This window comes from Prionailurus viverrinus, chromosome C1, assembly GCF_022837055.1.
Source record: "Prionailurus viverrinus isolate Anna chromosome C1, UM_Priviv_1.0, whole genome shotgun sequence".
NCBI classification, from domain to species: Eukaryota; Metazoa; Chordata; class Mammalia; order Carnivora; family Felidae; genus Prionailurus; species Prionailurus viverrinus.
Window position 1 is genome coordinate 198802383 of NC_062568.1, and position 19782 is coordinate 198822164.

Below are 19782 nucleotides of genomic sequence, written 5' to 3' on the forward strand. Positions count from 1 at the left end.
TCAGGCCCAGTTCTATGAACCAGACCCCCTTCCTCACCTCTCCCAGGTCCTCGACCTGAGAGCAAAGGTCCCTAAGTAGAGGGAGGGCTGGGACCTTGGCCCCTCAGGTGCTGGACTCACAGCCCCAGCCCCAGGGCACCCAGCTGGGTGTCCCCTACTCTACACCCTCCACTTACCCAAGAGGTAGTCCACGCCGTAGGGGTCAAGGGTCCGGAGTTCGGTGCGGTTCCAGACATAGTGGGAGTGCTAGGAGGAAAGGCCAGTGTCAGCCACGTGGGAGCTGGGGGGTTGGGAGGACAGAGCCCAGTGGGTCTCAGGGACCGGGGCACGTATTTGTTTCCTTCAGTCATTTACTAACCCCTCCCCGAGGACCTCCCATCTCTGCCTTCAAGAAATGACATATAGGCAATTCTAATGCAAGAGAAGAGAATTCCGAGAGACCAGGGGGCACTGTGGGCCCAGAGGCAGGATCAGGATCAGGGAGGGCCTCCTGGTGCAGGTGATATCCTAATGGGGCCCTGGAGGACAAGAAGCCATCGATCAGCCTGGGGTCAGGGAGGAGAGTTTCAAATAGCAGGGAGGGATCATGGAGCCAAGAAGAGGAAGGTGCAGGTCACCAGGGGCCTTGAGCACCCACTGAGGGGTGTGGGCTGTGTGTGTTCTAGAAGCTGTGGAGAGCTAAGGAGGAAGTAAAACCCTAGGTCTCCCCCAGCAACCTCATCTAAGAGGCTGATAAAGGAAGTGCTGCTTCCCCAGGACAGAGGCCGCAGGAAGAGGCTGGCTGACTTAACTGGAGATGTCACCACTCAGCACCAGAGCCAGGGGCTACAGTACCACCAGGACTCAGCTGTGCATCCTCAGGACAGCCCCTTGCCTTCTCTGGGCAATGGCATTGGGATCTGTGGTTTTGGAGCCTCAGTGACTGTTAGGGAAGGAGGGCGGGAAGGCTGAGGAAGTGGGGTTCCCCACCCCCGCTTTGCTGAGCTGGTTCTCCTGTGTTACCTCATTCAGGTCTCACGTCAGCCCTACGAGGGAGATACTGTTATTCGCATTTTGCAGACAAGGATACTGAGTCACAGATGACAGAGCCACTGGGAGTCTGACTTCAGCATCCACTGTTCAGGCATGATTTTCGAGGTATGTATGGCCTACCTGGGAACCCACAGGGACACCCTGTCCATTGACTGGTGTGGGTCCTGTCTCTCCCTCTTGGAGTCTAGATTGAGCTCCAGGGTTAAGCACCTGCCCAGGCCAGAAGGACTAAATCCTAGCCCCATGTCCCGCACAAAGAAACTGAGGCTGGGAGGGGCAGTGTCTCTCTGGCTTGGGCCAGGAAGGGGCTCGGCCCGGCCAGAGCTGACTCAGAGGAACAGAAAAGGTTCAAAGCAGCTCAGTCCCACCCTCATCTACCCTGTGGGGGCCACCCCCAGGCCCCTGCCTCCACCTCACTCTTGGCCCAGCCCCATCCCACAAGGCCTCCCTGGGGGCCAGTCCTGGAACCCTCAGAAACCCAACCCCAGAGTGACATCAAAGTGGCTCCCAGGCTGCTCCCCACTGTCTTCAGCCCTGACCACAGTCATTTCCAGACCCCAACTGCCCCAGGCCCAGCGGCTGCCAGAACCACTCCAGGGAGCCAGCGCTCAGGCCCTTCCAACGCTCCAGCCTCCCGTCCCCAGCACGTGCCCTCACCAGGGCCAAAGCCAACTCAAGATGGACGGCTTCCACCTCCCACCGGCTTCCACCTCCCACCGTGGCTCGCACCCTCCCCTTCCTGCCACCTCCTCCTCTACTCCTCCTCCTCCTCAAGGCTTCTCAGCCCCTCCCTGTGGTCTGTCCCCTCTGGGTTCCCGTAGGTCCTGGGCTTCCAGCCATCCAAGCACACAGAGATCCACATTCCTTTGACCATCTGATTCATCCCTTGGAATTCATGCCCGGCGAGGGGTCCCACACACAGTAGGGGCTCAAGTGGCCTCAATGTCCGTGCAGGTGACTCTCTGGCCCCCTCTCTTCACTGCCTAGTTCTCCTGGGTGCCTTCCTCTGAAGGGAGGGATTAATTGAGCATGTATTATGTGCCATTCATCTATCTGTTAGATCATTGGAGCCCCTCAAGGTAAGAATTATGACCCCCCACTTACAGAGGAAGAAACAAACTGAGATTCAGAGAGAGGTTCCCCAGAGCCCCATTCCTGCAGCCACCTGGCCCCTCCATGGGTTACCTTGTGTCTCGGTTTGAAGCTTTTCCAGATGTCAACGAGGTTCAGGCCGTCCAGCCTCGTGCCCCTGGCCTTCTCGTCCATCTCATACTCCACATCGGTTCTATTCTTGGGGAACATGTACTTCCGGCCACCCCCCATGATCACCTAAAGGGGACAGGAAACATCAGTACCCCAGGGTTCTAAGCCTCAAGAGCTGGGCTCCTAAAGGCACCGGGAATAGTGTGAATGCTTCTCCAGCTTAGAGAGTCTTTTTTTATTTTTATTTTTATTTTTTTTACATTTATTTATTTTTGATAGAGACAGAGCACAAGTGGGGGAGGGGCAGAGAGAAAAAGGAGGCACAGAATCCAAAGCAGGCTCCAGGCTCCAAGCCGTCAGCACAGAGCCCGATGCGGGGCTCGAACCCACAAACCGTGAGATCATGACCCGAGCCGAAGTCGGACGCTTAACCGACGGAGTCACCCAGGTGCCCCTCCAGCTTGGAGAGTCTTGCCTCCAGTCCACACTGCCTGCCCTGAGCCTCTGCTTTTCCAAGCGGGGAAATGAAATCATGAGTCTATTGAGACCATGGTTTGGGGCTTCTGGGTGAAATACTAGAGGTACTGGTAACTTCTCCTACTTGGTTTTCCAGAAGCCTGACTCAGCTCCCACTTGCATAAGATAACACGTCTACAGAGGACTAACTGCATGTCAGGTACTAAACACTCCAGGTACATTTTTTTTTTTAACTTTTTAAAATGTTTATTTTTGAGAGAGAGAGAGACACAGAGCGAGCGGGGGAGGGGCAGAGAAAGAGGGAGACACAGAATCGGAAGCAAGGCTCCAGGTTCCGAGCTGTCAGCACAGAGCCCGACGCGGGCTCAAACCCATGAACCGCGAGATCATGACCCGAGCCGAAGTCGGACGCTTAACCAACTGAGCCACTCAGGTGCCCCTTCAGATACATTATCTTAATCCACTTCATATCAAGGCTGCAGGGGAACCTGTGTCCCCATTTTCCAACTAAAGACAGGGGAACAGAAATGTGATCTTTCTCCCCTAAGGCCACACAGTAAGGGACACGGCCAGGATTTGATCGTGAGGCTTCCCTGACCCCAGCACTGGGACCCTGGTGCATCTGCAGGGCCGAGGACAGGGCCTCCAAGAGCCTCCTCTCCCCTGTGGGAGACAGAATGGCACAGGCGAGAGGCCTCTGCCAGGGAGGTCTCGGGACAGCCCAGCTGGAAGCCTGGGCAAACAGTGGCCAGTGCTCACGTCTGTGTAGTCCCCGCCAGGCTAATTTTACTCACCACGGCTGGCGTGCGCGGGCGGACGGACGCGGGACTGTTTGTTTTCCTTGGGAGTCCATGTTTGAAGTCCTGACTATTTTTAAAACGGGGCCAAGAACACAACAGCCGCCGCCTGCGGTGACCGCCACACCGGTGTCCTCCTGTCACCGCGGGCGCCAGGCCAGGCCGCCGCCCCTCGACACCTTGGGAGAGCAGAACCCGGCCATGGCTGGCCTCAGCTCCACTGTCCCCAGGCCTGGCATTTCCTAGTACTGTTCTCGCCCTTCCGCTTCATTCCCTCCTCAGAACCCAGGGGTCCGGGCCGACGGTGGAGGTGGGGATGGCACCCGCGGCCACCCTGGGTCACGGGGAGCTGGAAAGGGCGCGGGCTTGGAAGTCCAACTTGGGTTTGACTCTGACTCTATTGCTTACTGACCAAGGGCCGGTCACTTCACCTCCCTGAGCCTCGGTTTCCTTATCTGTAAAATGGAAGTAACAACCACCCACGGGATTGCTAAGGAAGGAAATGCAGTGATGCGATATAGTCCCAGCACCCGGGTGCAGCCCCAGTGGGCAGTGTTCTCGCTAGCAGAAGTAGTGGGATATCAGAGTATTTCCAGAGAGGCGAGGTCCTCACTGCCAGCCCCAGCCAGGAGCTCTGGGGGCAGGGCAGGCTGCGAGGGGAAGGAGAGGGGACCCCGGGTCACCGGCCCCGGCTCCCCACCCCTGTTCCCACAGAACCTGACCCCTTGGCATTTTCAGAGTGGAAAATGAAGCCCCCAATCTTCTTGCCTGGAGCCTCATCATTTCCAGCCCCAGCAGGGACTTCACACGCTCATTAAACTCCCAAATAACAGACTTGCTGTTTGGCTTTGGGGTTTGGGTTTGTGTCTTTCTTTCTTTCTTTCCTTTTTTTTTTTTTTTAGCAAAAGATATTTATTTTCAGGGCGGACACCAGGAGTTGTGTTTCATGTGCAGCCGGGGGGCTGGGGGGCTTTGGGAAGGTTGAGATGCAGGAGCAGACGGGAGGGAAAAGGGCGAGAGGAGAGAGGAAGGAGGGCAGTCTTCACCCTGGCCCACCTCTTCACTCATGCCCCAGCTGACGCCCCGGCGGCCTGAGGACCCCCGTCCACCCTCACCCCACGGAGAACCCTTCCCTAAGCTCCTGTCCCCCTCTCCGGCTGTTCCTGGCACATCTCCCCAAGGAGCAGCCCCGTAATTACACCCTGCACTTGTACAACAAATGTTCTCACATCCATGACCTCATCTCGGCCTCCAGCGGCCCCGGGAGGGGGCAGGTGGGGCTCTCTATTCCTGTTGCACAGGTGGGGAAACTGAGGCTCAGGAAGGAGAAGCAGCTTGCCCCAGGATGCGCGTCAGGTGGAGGCAACACCAGGACAGGGGCTCAGATACAGATACAGGCTCACGAGGAGGGATCAACGGGACTGTTGGTCCTGAAATGGGGTGCTCAACCCACCGCCTGGGAAAAGGAAGTCATGGGTGGGTAGAAGGGCCTTGGAGGCTGGGGGGAAGCATTGCATGGGGGACAGAGGCAGGTCTGGGAGCCAGTGCAAACTGGCTGGTGTCTGGTGGTGGTAGAAGCAGGTGAGGGGTAGGTGGGACCCGGGGGCTTTCTTTGAGCCTCGCCGAAACCCCATTTTAGGTTCAGGGAGCTAAAGTCCCCTCGCCCCCTCACCAGACCCCAGCAGTGGGTAACAAGAGCCTAAGAAAAGGACAGCTGGACGTTCTCATGTAAGAACAGAGTAGGGACCCCTCTGAGCACCACGTGGACAGTATCTGGGCTGTAGGTGTGCACCTGCACGCCTAAGCCTGCTCAGTCTGCCGAAGCTATGCGGCAGGGCAGGGGTATGCAGCTCGTGCATAAGGCTAGCACTTTCTGAGCCCTCACTAGGTGTCAGGACTTACTCGACTCTGAGGGATTATTTTATTTGGATCTCTCAATGGGCTTACAAGTTAGGTACGTTTTACAAACGGGCTATAAAAGGAATGGGTATAGAGGTTAAGTAACTGACCCAGGGTCACACAGCTAGCAAGGATTTGAAGCCAGGGAGTTTAAAAACGAGAGCTTGTGCTAACCACGGCCCATACCACCCTTCCTCTGGGTTCGCTAGTTGAGTGCGTGGGACACGTGCCTGTCAGTGCACGTGTGAGTGTGCAGGGCAGGTACTCCCCTCAGATGGCCACTGTGTCACCCCTACTTCCCCGTGTGGGGGTGGGGGGCTGGTGGTGCAGCGCCAGATTCCAATTTACAGAATAATCCCTGGGCGCCTGATTCTTGGGGTGTGGTGGTATAGCCACATCAGGGTTTATCCCTCGGCCCCACCGCGGAGACAGCTTCCAGCGCTTCCCTGCCCCAACCGCAAATCCCCTAATGGGCTGGGAGCCTCCCAGGTGTGTGGGGAGCCAGGCCGAGCTGCTTTTCCTGAGCCAGCAGAGGCCTGAGGCCCAAGGCCCGAGGCCCACCGGAGGCCCGGCCTCACAAGCCCGCCCGTGCCCGATTGAGCTGCACCCCCACACTCGCCTCGATGTCCCTGACGTTGTGCATGAGCTGGTAGGCGATGTCCTTGCAGCCCTGACTCAGGGCCTCCGGGGGCATCTCGTTGTCTGAGTACCAGTCGCGGTCAGCAGAGTGGGCGTAGGCGGCACTGGGGGTGGCGTGGTTCACTCTCGTGGTGGTCACAATGCCCACAGATTTGCCTGGGGTGCGGGAGAGGACAGTTGGCTTTGTCTGGGAATGGGGATGTCCCAGCTGCCTTCTCCCTCCCTCTCCTGACTAAAGACTGGCTTCCCGTCAGTTCAACAGACTGCCTGGGCCTCAGTCTCCCCACCAGTACTGAAGGAAGGGGTTGGTAGGGGGAGTGGTGGCTTCTGACTATCTGGGCAGCACAGCTCAGACACTCTGCCTCTGTGGCCCTCCCCTTCTTGAGAGCCCTCAAGCTGTGAGCACCTGGGCCAGAATCCTCCCCTCCATCACACACCCCACGGACCCTGCCTGGGTCCCCTGCAAGAACACGGGGGCTCTCCTAGGGGCCCTCAGGTGGTGTGGCTCTGTCACTTTCCCAGCCAGACTCATACTCTGACCCCAGAGGTCCTGGGACACGGGCCAGGGCCCCCCCCCCTGCTTCCAGGGAGAAGAAGGGAGAAGTAGACACTGAACTCCCACCGGGCTACGTCCCTTACCTTTTCCTCACACCAGATGTATGAGGGGGCAAGGTTTTCATGCTCGTTTTATAGTCAAATAAATAGACTCAGGGAAATGAGCCGGGACCAGAACCACAGCTGAGTAACCCCCTAAGCCACTAGCCCACCCTGTCATGGAAGGGGTCCCATGAATATCTCACAGATGCCCAGACATCAAAGCTGGAAGATCCCTGGAGAGCATCTTTCTCTGCCCTCTCTCCATTATACAGTGGGGCAGACTGAGGCCCAAATACAGCTGGGCCCCATTTCCTGCCACTACCCCCACTCACCAGAGTCCTTGGCCCAGCGCAGGATGGAGGTGACTTCGTTCCCCTGAGTTGTGTTGCACTGGGTTCGCTGGGTGGCTGCGCTCACCCCCACGGTGCCCTCATTGGCCTTGACCCCACATAAGTAGGCGGTGGCGGTGCCTGCACTGTCCGGGACCTGAGCGTTGGTGTTGTATGTCTGCAGGTGGGAAAGGAGGGGCAGGAGTCGGCCGGGCCTTGCTGGTGGCCTTCACATCACCCCCACTCACACCGTGGGGGCTGGGGCATGATGGAGACAGAGGCCTCCTATGGCCTTGGCTTAGCCCTGCTACCTGCAGAGGTCCCCCCAGAGCCACAGCATCACCTGGCTGCCAGCTTCCTGCCCCCACTCCCTGTGCCCTGGCAGCCAGGGCAGCAGGAAGGGGTGAATACAACCCTCCAACATGCAGAGGAGTGGGGGCTGGTCACTCAGGCCTCCCTCAGGGTCTGGGGCTATGGGAACCAGCAACGGGGAGGGGGAAGCAAGTAAGTCCCGGAAGGAGGGGGCGACAGGGCTGCTGAGTTCTTGAAAAAGCGAGGTGAGGGAGGCTGGGGAAAAGGAAGGAAAAGGGAAGAGAAGCAAGATCTAGAACGGAGGAAATGGGGAAGAGCCACCCTCCCCCATTCAGACTTCTAGCTGAGACCCTGAAACTATTTGCCCGTCTTCCTTCCCACCAGCCTGAGAGCCACGGAGAACATTCCAGGCCCTGCCATTCCCCCAGCAGTGAGCCCTGGGCCTGACCCAGAGGGTCCAGAGGATCAGTATCACAGAGCACCACCAGCACCAGCCCCTACGACCCCAGCAGCAAGAGCCGTAGGGAGAAATCTAATTCACTTCCGGAGGCGCCTGGGGAGAGAACGAACACAAGGGATCCGGCGCCGAAGCGTATAAACTGCGCGATTCCGTCGACAGCAAGGACAAAGGCAGGGCAGCTCATCTGCGGTGTCGGAAGCCAGTGGGCGTCGGGTGGGGGGTGGAACGAGGGACTGGAGGAGAGCTGGGGGACTCTCGGCGGCTGTCACGTTCAGTGTCGCAGCCTGGACGCTGGTCATACGGACACGTGCGGTTTATACGCTGGCGCACGCACGCTCTCCTCTGTGCGCTTCATACTTCAATTGATTTTTAAATCAATGACTAAAACCCTCAAAATAAAGTCTCGGGAAGCAGCTGCTGCCATGTCCATTTCACAGGGGGGGCCCCCCCCCCGCGGAGATCCCAGGAGGGCTGACCGCCTAGCTCGCAGGCTGGATTCCCCTGCCCTTCCTCGGTGCTGCGGGCTTGTGGCCGGAGCTCACCTTGGAGAGGGCCACGTAAGGGAACTTGTCCATCTCCAGCCTGGTCTCCTCCCCGGGATTGTGGTGGAGCTGACCCTTGAGGATGCGGGCGGCCGTCACCGTGGAAACACCCATCCCTGCGGCAGGGGAAGGGGGCGCCTCAGTCTCTCAGGCTCCCCGCCTCTCCATCTCGGGCACCTATAGAATTCTAGTTTTGCCTGGCCCGGCTGGGCAGTGGGCACTGGAGCACGGCTCTGTAAATGTGACCAGGAGGCCCCTTTCTCCCTTCCCTCCCCAGACCCTCAGGGACCACCTGGCAGAGCAGGCCTCTTGGGTCCACAGCCTGGACCCCCATCCCCTTTAAACATGCCTCCCAGGGCCCCAGCCTCTTCAACACAGCCTGGCTCCCCAGGCCCTTCCCTAGGTGCCCCCACCCAGCCCTCTCCTTCGGGCCCCCAGGCCTCACCATCTCCCAGGAACATGATGACATTCTTAGCCACGTTGGTGTTGAGCTTCTGAAGCCTTAGGGCATTTTTCAGGGTCTGTTGAGCTTGGTCCCTCCAGTACTTGGGGTCTTTCTCTTTCTCTATATAGACAGAGAGGCAGAGTTATCCGGCAGGGGTGGGGGGCAGCTTCCCATCCCCAGACATTACAGACCCCCAACTTCTCATGCCTGAGGGCAGGACTGCCTGGACTTGGGGGAGGAAGCAGCAGCCGTCAGTCTCAGACGGCTACCAGGTGGCTCGTCGACAGTTGCCAGGCTAACCCTCCAAACAAGCCTGTGGACGCTGGGCCTTCTCCCCATGTCTCAGACTGAAGAAACCGAGGTCCAGAGATGCCAGCCAACTTGCCCAAGGCCACACAGCTCTGGCTCCACCCTCCAAAACCCATGCTGTTTCCTTCCACCCAGTAGAGACATTCTGCTAAGGCAGCAAATGAATTAACTGTGCAAGCACAACTGGGAGGGTAATGTTTAATCTGTCCGAGAGAACTACTTTCACCTGAAGGAGTCCCCAGATGTATCCGGCCATCAATGATCAACGCTGCTTGGCTTAATCATTAAAGTCAGCAGAAACCTGAGTTACCAACAGCATCGATGGCAGTACTGGAAAGCAGGACTTACCTTTTGTTTAATGAATCAAATTTAAAGTAGCCACGCACAATCTTATTCCTGTTAGGATAAATTAGCAAAGAGGCTGTTCTGTGTCCCTAACCTTGAGAAACACTGGGAACCAGGAATGCTCTTCTCCCCACCCCCGTCCCCGCCCCCCATGTGTCCAGTAGTCCAGAAAGAATGCAACTGTAGTGCCCGACAGACTTCAGTGGAAACCACAACTACGCCAAGTACCCCCGTGTGGCCAGGTCACCTCCCTGAGTCTCCGTTTCCTTCCCTGTCAGATGTGGTTCTTTGTCTATTCCTCCCAGGGTCACGAGGAGGGCTGGATTCAAGAAATTGACTTCCTGACCCACAGGAGATCAACATTCCCCGCCCCCACCCCCAGTAATTCCAGGCCAGAACTAGAATCCCCCCACCCTTTATTTTTCTTTTTAGGTTTATTTTTGTTTATTTTGAGAGAGAGGTAGAGAGCAAGCAGAAGGAGGGGCAGAAAGAGAGGGAGGCAGAATCCCAAGTAGGCTCCGTGCTGTCAGCGCAGAGCCCGACGTAGGGCTCAGTCTCAGGAACCATGTGATCGTGACCTGAGCCAAAGCCAAGAGTCTGAGGCTTAACTGACTGAGCCACCCAGGTGCCCCCTGGAATCTGTTTCTCTTGCAAGCAGAGGCCCAGGAGCCAAGCCCACCTCCTCACCATGGCAGCCTCCAATGCTGCCACTCTTCCGAAGGTATCTGCTGAGCTCACCAATTTCAGACCCCACAGGCGGAGTCCCTAGCTGGAGTCTGGAGAGCCTCGGCCCTTCTATCTAGCTGTATACCTTTAGGCAAGTTCTCTCCATTTGAGTTTCTGCCCCCCAGGAAAACGGGAATGCATAGACAGTTTTAGGACTGAGATGACGTCTCAACAAATACCTGAGCCAGTGGTTTTGATCAGGGATCCCACTGGCTCAGCGCTGGTTCCCATCTCCTTCCTGCCTCCCTCCACGCATACCACAGTGGCAAGGCTTTGGTCAAGGAGCTTCTTCGGCCATTTGGGTGCCATCTGGGTGGTGATGAACTTCTTGCCGTCTCGATTTTCCTATAACCAGGCCCTCCCTCCCCTTTCCCCAACAGCTTGGCAGACCCCCAGGGGCTGGACTGGCATCAGCCTCCCTGCACTTATTCCTTCGTCTTGACTCAAGCTCTGATCCCAGTTTGCCAGTTTTCCCACTGTGGTTGGTCCCTGGGGACTGAGAGACTGTTCAGTCTTTTTCACCAGAGCCACCCTAGGGCCTGAACCTGAGAAGGGTTTAGTGGATGTCAAACCAACTTCATTGTCAGGGGACTGACTTAAGCAATCATGGCTTTGGACAACCAAGTATCAAAAGGCCATTGTTTTTGAAGAACATTAAATGACATGCACAAGTGCTCAGAATATAATGCCACATGAAAAGTACTTGTCAATGTGTACTGTATAATTCCATTCACATGAAGTTTAAAACAGGCAGAACTCATCTATGGTGGCAGGAGTGAGCCTGTGTCATTTTGGCTTGGGGGTAGGGTTGCTGGGGGAGCACACAGGAAGGCCCTTAAGTGTCCCAAGACTGGAAATGTTCTGTCTTAATCTGGGTGGTGGTTACAAGGACATACAATACGTAAAAACTCATCAAGCTATGCGTTTTAAATTGGTGCACTTTACTTTAAGCTATACTTAACTTAAAAAAGAGCGAGAGGACAAGCTAATGCCATCTCACACCCAATGGAATGTCTAAAAAGGAACAAATACAAAAGATTGAATTGCTGAATATTTGAAGAGTTTTCATTTCGTTGCTTTTTCATCTTTTCACTTTTCATCCATCTGTTTCATGCACCTTTCACCCAGGTGGGCTATGAGTGCTGAGAAAGCAGGGACTTGGTCCTAGAGCCACCGCTGGTCCCCAAGGATACACACCGAAAGGCATCATGGGACCACAGAGGGGGTGATGGCCTGGGGATCCAGCAGCTCAGGTTCTATCCCTAGCCCTGACTCTCTCCCCGAGGAAGGCCAGTCCCTTCCCTGAACCCTAATTTCCTCATCTGTGGAAAATATTTTTGGGGTGCCTGGGTGGCTCAGTTGGTTAAGCGTCCAACTTTGGCTCAGGTCATGATCTCATGGTTCGTGAGTTTGAGCCCCACGTCGGGCTCTGTGCTGACAGCTCAGAGCCTGGAGCCTGCTTTGGATTCGGTGTCTCCCTCTCTCTCTCTGCCCCTCCCCTGCTCCCTCCCTCTCTCTCTCTCTCTCTCTCAAAAATAAACATTTTTAAAAAAGAAGAAAATATTCTTCCTAAGAGAACCCACTCCCTGCCTGACACTGACTATACTGGGTGATTCTTTTTTCTTTTATTTATTTATTTATTTTTTATTATTTTTGAGAGATAGAGACAGAATTCGAGTGGGTTGGGGCAGAGGGAGAGAGAGGCACAGAATCCGAAGCAGGCTCCAGGCTCTGAGCTGTCAGCACAGAGCCTGATGTGGGGCCCAAACTCACGAGCTGTGAGATCACGACCTGAGCTGAAGTCGGCCACTCAACCGACTGAGCCACCCAGGTGCCCCAATACTGTGATTCTTATAACAGATGTAAGGAGGAGGAATTACTGTCTCCACCCGGCAGATGGAGAAACTAAGATTCTGGGAGGACAACCAGGGACTTCTACCCACATAGTGGACTGAGCCAAGATGGGCTCCCTTCTTCCACTTGGGGCTGCTGCTGAGTGGCCCTGGGGTGTCCGACCAGATGCAGGTCTAGGTTGGTAACGTGCATATGATACCTTGGAGCTACGGAAGGGATGGGGAAAGAAAGCCAGTCTTGAGAAATGTGGATAACACTCCAGATCTGAGCCCGGTCTAAGTGGGGGTCCAAATTTATAGTGTAAGAACTCAAAACTGAGGAATTAACTTGTCTAGAAAAAACTTGTCCAGAATCAGTTGAAGAATCACACACAACACTGCACCATAGAAACACTTCTAGGTTAGTCTCCAGTAACTAACAAAAAATGAAATTATCAAATTCACCAGCAAAAATTACCAACCACAAGGAAACGTATCACCATGAGGGAGAGTTAAATAGACAAAACCAACAGGAGACTTAGCCTCCCAAGACTTGGAATAGTTTATGCCCCAATTAAGGAAGAGAAGGATAATATAAAGAGAAAAAGAGTGGCCCGTCCAACATTAGGACGCGCAGTAGCAGAGCTGGGGGCTCCTGCTCTGTGAACATTTGTCTGCAGCTGTTAACTTGGACAGTTCTGTGACCTTCAACATAAACACTGCCCTCATCCTATCCCACCTGCACCAGGTTCCCCCACCCTTCCGCCTGGGTCCTCCATCATACCTGGCACTAAGGAGTTGGTAAGGCAGGTGCCAATGGCCAGCACCAAGAATGGAGAAATCATGGTGCACTCCAAGACCTGCTTTCTCTCTCGGGCCCAGAGGTATGACCAACGTGGGTGGGAGGGGATGGGCTGGCAGTGGTCAGATGCTAACCGATGTTCCGATCCTAGAAATTAAAGGGGGGAAAAAAAAAGACATGTGGGCCACAGCTCCAGAATTCATTTGTCCATCCACTCATACTTTCGCTCATTCATTCATTATATGTTGAGCACTTATCACCAATCAGGCACAGGGCTAGGCACTAGGATGTAAACCCCAGTGGTCCCTCCCTCAGGAAGCTTAATCACATACAGTTGTGGCAGTATAATACACGAGTTCCATGAAGCAAAATGGTTCCTTCCCCATTTTCCAAGTGAACTCCCACTCTCAGTCCATCTGGAGCCTGGAACCCACCAGAATTCAATCTTTCTGTATAATGCTTCCCAAAATGCAGCATGCATTTTGGGCTCTTAGAGGGTTTGTTAAAATAGACCCAGTATCCACCTGCCATCGCCCAGAATCGAGTGCGGTTCCAACAAGCTCCCAGGTAAGGATGCTCCTGCTCCTGATTCTGAACCGGTCTTTAGCCTTTGAATTACCTTTCCCAAGCACACTGGAGACACAACAGAGTCCACCCTTTGTTAGAGACAACCACACTTGCCACATTCTCTTCTAGAGCTTGTCATTTATGGTGAGAGATATAAAAGGAATAGAACTGATACACAGGAAGATTGGCTACTGAAGGTGCCCATTTCTGGGTGGTGACATTTCAGATGGCTCGGTTGCTTTTTCATTGTCTTTTCTGCGTTTCCCAAATAAAGATGTTACCTTTATAATTTAAAAAAAACTGTTACACACACACACACACACACACACACACACACACACACACTCTAGAAGGAAATACATCAAAACATTAACTGTGGTTTTTTCTGGGCAGGAAGACTATGAATGATTATTTACTCTTCTCTTTATTATTATTTTTTTGAATTTTCCAAATTGCCTAAAATAAGCATGTATGAAATGGCATAAGAAAGTTTTTAAACTGTGGTCATGCTGTCAGGATCACAAAGGATAACCCCAACTGCAGCTGAGAAATGTACTAACCCTGTTGTGCATAAATATTGCTGGAAGATGAGGAATTTTAAATGGCAAGAGTTTCACAGGAAAATAGTACTGCCACCAAAACCCAGATAAAAATGATCATTTCATTTGTCGTGGGAAACGGCAACAATGCTCAACATTGTACAGTTGAGTGTCACGTTAGATAAGAAACCACTCTGCCCCTAGAAAAGGGGATCTTGATTCAATCTTTAAAACGTGCGCCCTGCATTTCAGTGCCCAGAGGTGAGGGCTCACCGGTATCGCACCCACAAAACACCCAGCAGTCACCAAATGTGCCATTCATTTGCACCCCTGTGCTTTTTACCACCCCTCTTCCACATCCATCTGGCTCCCTTAAAAACCCAGCTTGATGGGGCAGGAGGGAATTGAAAGGAAATACTCTACATCTGGCATCTACCAGCACTTAACTCTGAGGTGGAATTTCAGACGATTTCAGATTTCTCTTTTTATTTTTATTTTTATTTTTTTATGTTTTATTTTTGAAAGACAGAGCGTGAGCAGGGGAGGAGCAGAGAGAGAGGGAGACATAGAATCTGAAGCAGGCTCCAGGCTCTGAGCTGTCAGCACAGAGCCAGATACAGGGCTTGAACTCACTAACTGTGAGATCATGACCTGAGCCAAAGTCAGATGCTTAAGCGACCGAGCCACCCAGGGGCCCCCTGATTTCTTTTTACTCTACTTTTGTTTTCAAGTGTTTCTAGAGTAAACCCTAACATCCGAAAAAAATGTTAGTAAATTGATATACAATATCGGGGCACCTGGGAGGCCCAGTCGGTTAAGTGTCCGACTCTTGATTTCACCTCAGGTCATGATCTCACGGTTTGTGAAATGGAGCTGTGAGTTGGGATTTTCTCCTTCTCTCTCTCTCTCTCTCTCTCTCTCTCTCTGCCCCTCCCCCACTCACGTGTGCTCACCTTCTCTCTTAAAATAAACTTAAAAAAATTATTACACAATATCAATACATTATAATATTATTCCAAATGGCTTAAAAACCCAAGTCGCCTTCTTCCAGGAAGGCTTCAGGATGGCCACTCGTTCCCTCGTTCAATCATTGTTCGTAGGTACCTGTTCTGAAAGTAACTCTTTTCTGGTCCATCTCCGCCGCCACACTGGGAGACTCTAAAGGCAGGGACTTTGCCTTGTTTGTTCATACTCCAGTGCTTGACACAGTAAATACTGACACCAGTTGAAAGCTAATGCTCTGAAGAGGGAGGCAGGGGGAAGGGAAGAATCAACCCCAAATCCTTCCTTTGTGTGTGCAGAAAATGTAAGTGTTGGCAAGGAGATGGTGTTCCTAGAGCAGCCATTCACTGCTGGAGGAGGGTAGACGGGTACAGCCACTTTGGAAAAGCAGCATCAGGGCTTCCGGGTGGCTCAGGCAGTTAAGCGTCTGACTTCAGCCTAGGTCACAGTCCTGCCATTCTGGAGTATGAGCCCCGTGTGGGGCTCTGCCTGTTTCAGATTCTGTGTCTCCCTCTCTCTCTCTCTCCTCTGCCCCTCCCGTACTTGCGCTCTGTCTCTCTCCCTCAAAAAAAATAAGCATTAAAAAAAAGAAAACTGGCAGCATTTACCAAGGCTGACACTGTACCTATGCCCTCTAACCCATTTATCTCCAACAGAGATACACACACACACACACACGCACACGCACACGCACACGCGTGTGTTCACCAAAAGACATCTATGGGAACATTCATATCAGCCCTGCTTGTAACGGCCTCAGAACAGTTCCATCTTCAGCAGGATGGATAAATATGTTGTGTGGGTTCACAGGCTGGAAAACTACACAACAGTGAGTATGGACAAATCCATACAACAACATCTTGCAAAGGGAAGGTTGAATGAAGGAAGCCAATCTGAGAGTACAGAAGTCACGATAAAGTATAAAGACAAAGCTAGGTGTTAGAAGACAAGATAAAGGTTACACTTGGGGTTGTGGAGACCGAAGGGGGCACAGAGGACTTGCGATTGATCTGAGAGCTAGTTACATGGGTGCATTCTGTCTGAAAACCCAATAAGCTGTCAATGTATTGATAAGGACACTTTTCTTTTTCTTTTTTTTTTTTTACATTTATTTATTATTGAGAGACAGAGCATGAGAAGGGGAGGGGCAGAGAGAGAGGGAGAGACAGAATCTGAAACAGGCTCCAGGCTCTGAGCTGTCAGCACAGAGCCCGACGCGGGGCTCAAACCCACAGACCGCGAGATCATGACCTGAGCGGAAGTCGGACGCTTAACCGACTGAGCCACCCAGGCGCCCCGATGAGGACACTTTCCTGTATGAATGTATATTATACTTCAATAAAATAAGAGCACTACTCTCTGAGAGCGTACATAAACGATCTATAAATAATCTATAAACACAGACAACATGAAAATGACCTGTGTACTGCACTTCTGTTTATAATGACTTTCACCATGATTTCTCACTAATAACCTATGTAGTGGACAGAGGGGGTCTATGATCTCCTTTATTATTACTATTATTATTATTATCATTATTATTTGCCATGATCTCCTTTGTGAAAAAAATCAAGGCTCATGACAGTGCACCATGCACTGAGAAATAGGACTTAATTCTCTCTCCATCCAATACAAACAAGAAAATAAGGAAAAACAAAAGTGAAGCGTGGCTCCAGGAGATCTATGGGGCTCATCCAGCCTGCATGATTATTCTTATTTCTCTTCCCTGCTAGCCTGATGCTCTGTGAGAGTAAACACCACTCCACATCTTTGAATCCCCAACCCTACTCACACAGAAGCAGCTCTGTAAATGCTAACTTAATGAAAAGCCTCAGGATTCAGGCTGGAATGCTCTGGAATTTTGACCCCAGGGATGTGGTCTTTAGACCCCTGTCCTAGAGACAGGTGCCTTCTCCCACTGCCTCTGCCCGAAAAGGAGAGGGGGTTGGAATCTAAAGCCTTCAGAAGCCAGAATCTGCTCGGCTGGCTCCCGCTCTTGCCCCCACCCTGAGTCTCCAAGTCTGCTCTCTCGCAGCCCTGGTGATGGACTCCGTGGGGCCCAGTCTGGGGCCGCAGAGGCCCCTGCTGCCCACCACCCTCTGTCAATGCTCTACGAGCTCAGAATGGAGCCTCCGAGGGTGAGCCAGCCCCACTGCCCCCCACCTCCCAGCTGGACTGTCTCTGCCAGGCTCCCAGCTACATGCCCTGATTATTCATGACAATTATGCAGAAGTCCTGACTGGGCTCTGGGCCCCGGAGAAGGAGCAACTACTTGGCAGGTCAGGAGAAAGAGCAGAGGGGTGGGGCCTGGGCCCTAAGGACTGAGCTGGGGCAGAGGACATGGGAGCCCCTAGGAGTCAGGAAAAAGCCAGTCCTGGGCGTCTAGGTCTCAAAAGGTCCAGGACAATTGCCAGATAAAAATCACGACCATTCCTTGGGCACACATGTTGTGCTGAACACTGTGCTAACTGTTGACATCTGTGATTTTACCTACTCCTCACAGCAAGTGTGGTTAGCCCGCTTGACAGTTTAGGAAACTGAGCAAAGGATCTCAGCTATCCGTGGCCAAGTGCAATTCAAGCCCAGGCTGACTCAGCCTTTCTGGGCCTCAGTTTCCCCACCACGGAGAAGGAGAGAGACCAGCGCCCGCCCGCCCTTTATTCCACAAGAGCAAATAGTAGACAAATGAGTTTAGGGCAGGAGATCTGGAGGCAGGGAAGTTGGGCCCTGATGAGTTCTCCTACCTGAGGGGCCTGGCCAGGCGGCAGGTGAAAAAAAAGAGCAGGCTTAATGTCAGTATCAGGAGGAGGAGGCTGAGGACCGCCGTGAGGACCATGTCCAGGGTGGGGGACAGAAGGCTCATCTTGAGGCACAGAGGGCCCCACAGGGCAGCCTCAGTACCCTGCAAACACCCGGTCACCCTAGCCTTGGATGCTCGCTCCAAAGCCCTGGGTCAGTGGCTATGACCTGGCTTTGTTCCCTGGGGTTAATCTTTGGGGATTAGCCCAGGGGGGATGAAGCAGGAAGGGGGGCACAGCCCGTGAGGCTCCCCTCCCCCAAGCCAGGCCTTCCCCACATGATGCCTGTTCAACTTTGTTCATTCATTCTTCATTCCCAAACATTTAGTGAGCACCTGCTGTGTACCTGGCTCTGTTCTAAGTACCAAGGACTCATTGGGGGAACAGGATAGATATGGTCTCTGTCATCTTGGAGATTCCTGACTGGTCAGGGTAGAAAAAGCACTTACTACGACGCACCAGCCATTGTGCCAGTCACCCTGTGGGATAAAAGCACAGAAGGAAGGGATGCCTGGCCGGCCCAGGTCATGGCTGGCTATTCCTCTGAAGCAGCAACAGTGGCTGTTCCACCCCCGTTTACAAGCCCAGGAATGAGACTGCACCGAATCAGCCAGAGGGGTGAACTTATGTCCAGATTAAGAGGAACTATTCTTATTGGGGGCCAACTGTGTGCCTCACCCCATAAGAGAGGCTCTAGCAACGCTGCTTGCAAATGAAGGCAACAGAGGCTCAGAGGCGTGACGTCAGAGTTGGGATTTGAACCCAGGTCTGCCAACCTCCATGGCCCATAACCCCAAGCCCTGCACTGCCTCAGAACTGGGACAGCAGCAGCCCCGCAGGACAGCAGGGAGGCTCCAGTGAATCACTGCCAGGGGCTGGCTCAAAGCCACCTGTCACACACACGGGCTGGAGGTAGCTGAGATGCTGCCTGCCCGGAGGGTCCCTTTCTGCTTCCAAAGTCCCCCCTTTCCGTATTCATCGCCCTTTCTCCTGTGTCCCAACATCTCATCAAGTGAGGACGGTAGTGAAAGTTCCCATCTTACAGATTCAGAAACTGAGGCTCAGGAGTGCCTGTGTGTCCCAGTCAGTTGAGCATCCACTCTTGCTATCGGCTCAGGCCATGATCTCACACCTAGTGAAGAACCTGCTTGAGATTCTCTCTCCCTCAAAAATAAACATTAAAAAAAAGAAGAAGAAGAAAGAAACTGAGGCTTAGAGAAGTGAAGCCATGAGACACGTCCAGAGCCCAGATGAACACCAGCCTGTGTGCCTGTGAGACCAGGTCTTTTCTGATTACACTTCCTGCCATCTGGGACACCTCAGACCCCATGGTACAAAGCACTCAAGGTCATGGCACAAAGCACTCAAGGTCATGGCACAAAGTACTCAAGGTCATGGCACAAAGCACTCACGGTCATGGCACAGAGCACTCAAGGTCAGCACTCATGCCAAGAGAGGGCCCCTCTTTCTGGTCCCAGAAAGGCCACTAAGCTCACCACAAACACAGGATATCCAGTGGTATCACTCCGTGAAAGCCTTGTCTTTCTCAATAGGCCCTTACCTCAAATCGTGTCAGACCCTCACAACACCCCAGTGATACAAGCAGGGTTGGCTCGTTGGCCCTATTGACAGGGAAACTAAGACTCATCAGTGCAGTCACTTGGTCAGCTGTCATATGGCCAGCACGTTTGGGCCCGGCCCCACCTCCCCCCGCCGCGTGATGTTGGGTCAGTCCCTGCACCTTTGACCCTGACATCCATTGCCCTTTTAGGAGAGCACCTGTAGCGTACCAGACACTGTGTGACATACGGGGCCTCAGTTTAGTCCTCATTAACAACCCTGAGCTGGATAATTTGTCCCCCTCCCCAATGAGGGAAGAGCGGCCTGGGCAGTGTTGGGATGTGGGAGGGGGGCAGACAGTGGTGATGATCCAGGCTCACACAGATGAAAGGTGCTAAGCCACGCCCTGCATGGGACTCCTCACAGGACCTACCCGGAGGTCACCCCTGCTGCGGGGTCTCTCCACCACAGCTCACCCAGAGACCCTCCGGGCCCACCCAGCTCCCAGGGCTGGGACAGCTCTAAGGTTCCCCCACCCACCAGCCTCACAAATCAATACAAGTCTCAAGG

At 53.4% G+C, this 19782-nt stretch overlaps 1 protein-coding gene across 2 annotated transcripts in view; it reads right to left on the reverse strand.

Annotated features, from left to right (window-relative positions):
- ALPL (alkaline phosphatase, biomineralization associated) overlaps positions 1 to 19782 on the reverse strand; it is a 57821-nt gene that overhangs the window by 6657 nt on the left and 31382 nt on the right. For both annotated transcript variants that reach the window (XM_047872581.1, XM_047872582.1), the window contains 7 exons: positions 12729 to 12893; positions 8733 to 8852; positions 8288 to 8403; positions 6977 to 7151; positions 6028 to 6203; positions 2218 to 2361; positions 177 to 246 (listed from right to left, as the gene is read on the reverse strand). In XM_047872581.1, the coding sequence (XP_047728537.1) occupies positions 177 to 246; positions 2218 to 2361; positions 6028 to 6203; positions 6977 to 7151; positions 8288 to 8403; positions 8733 to 8852; positions 12729 to 12789 (862 nt within the window). In that variant the 5' untranslated portion in view covers positions 12790 to 12893. The remainder of the gene's footprint in view (positions 1 to 176; positions 247 to 2217; positions 2362 to 6027; positions 6204 to 6976; positions 7152 to 8287; positions 8404 to 8732; positions 8853 to 12728; positions 12894 to 19782) is intronic.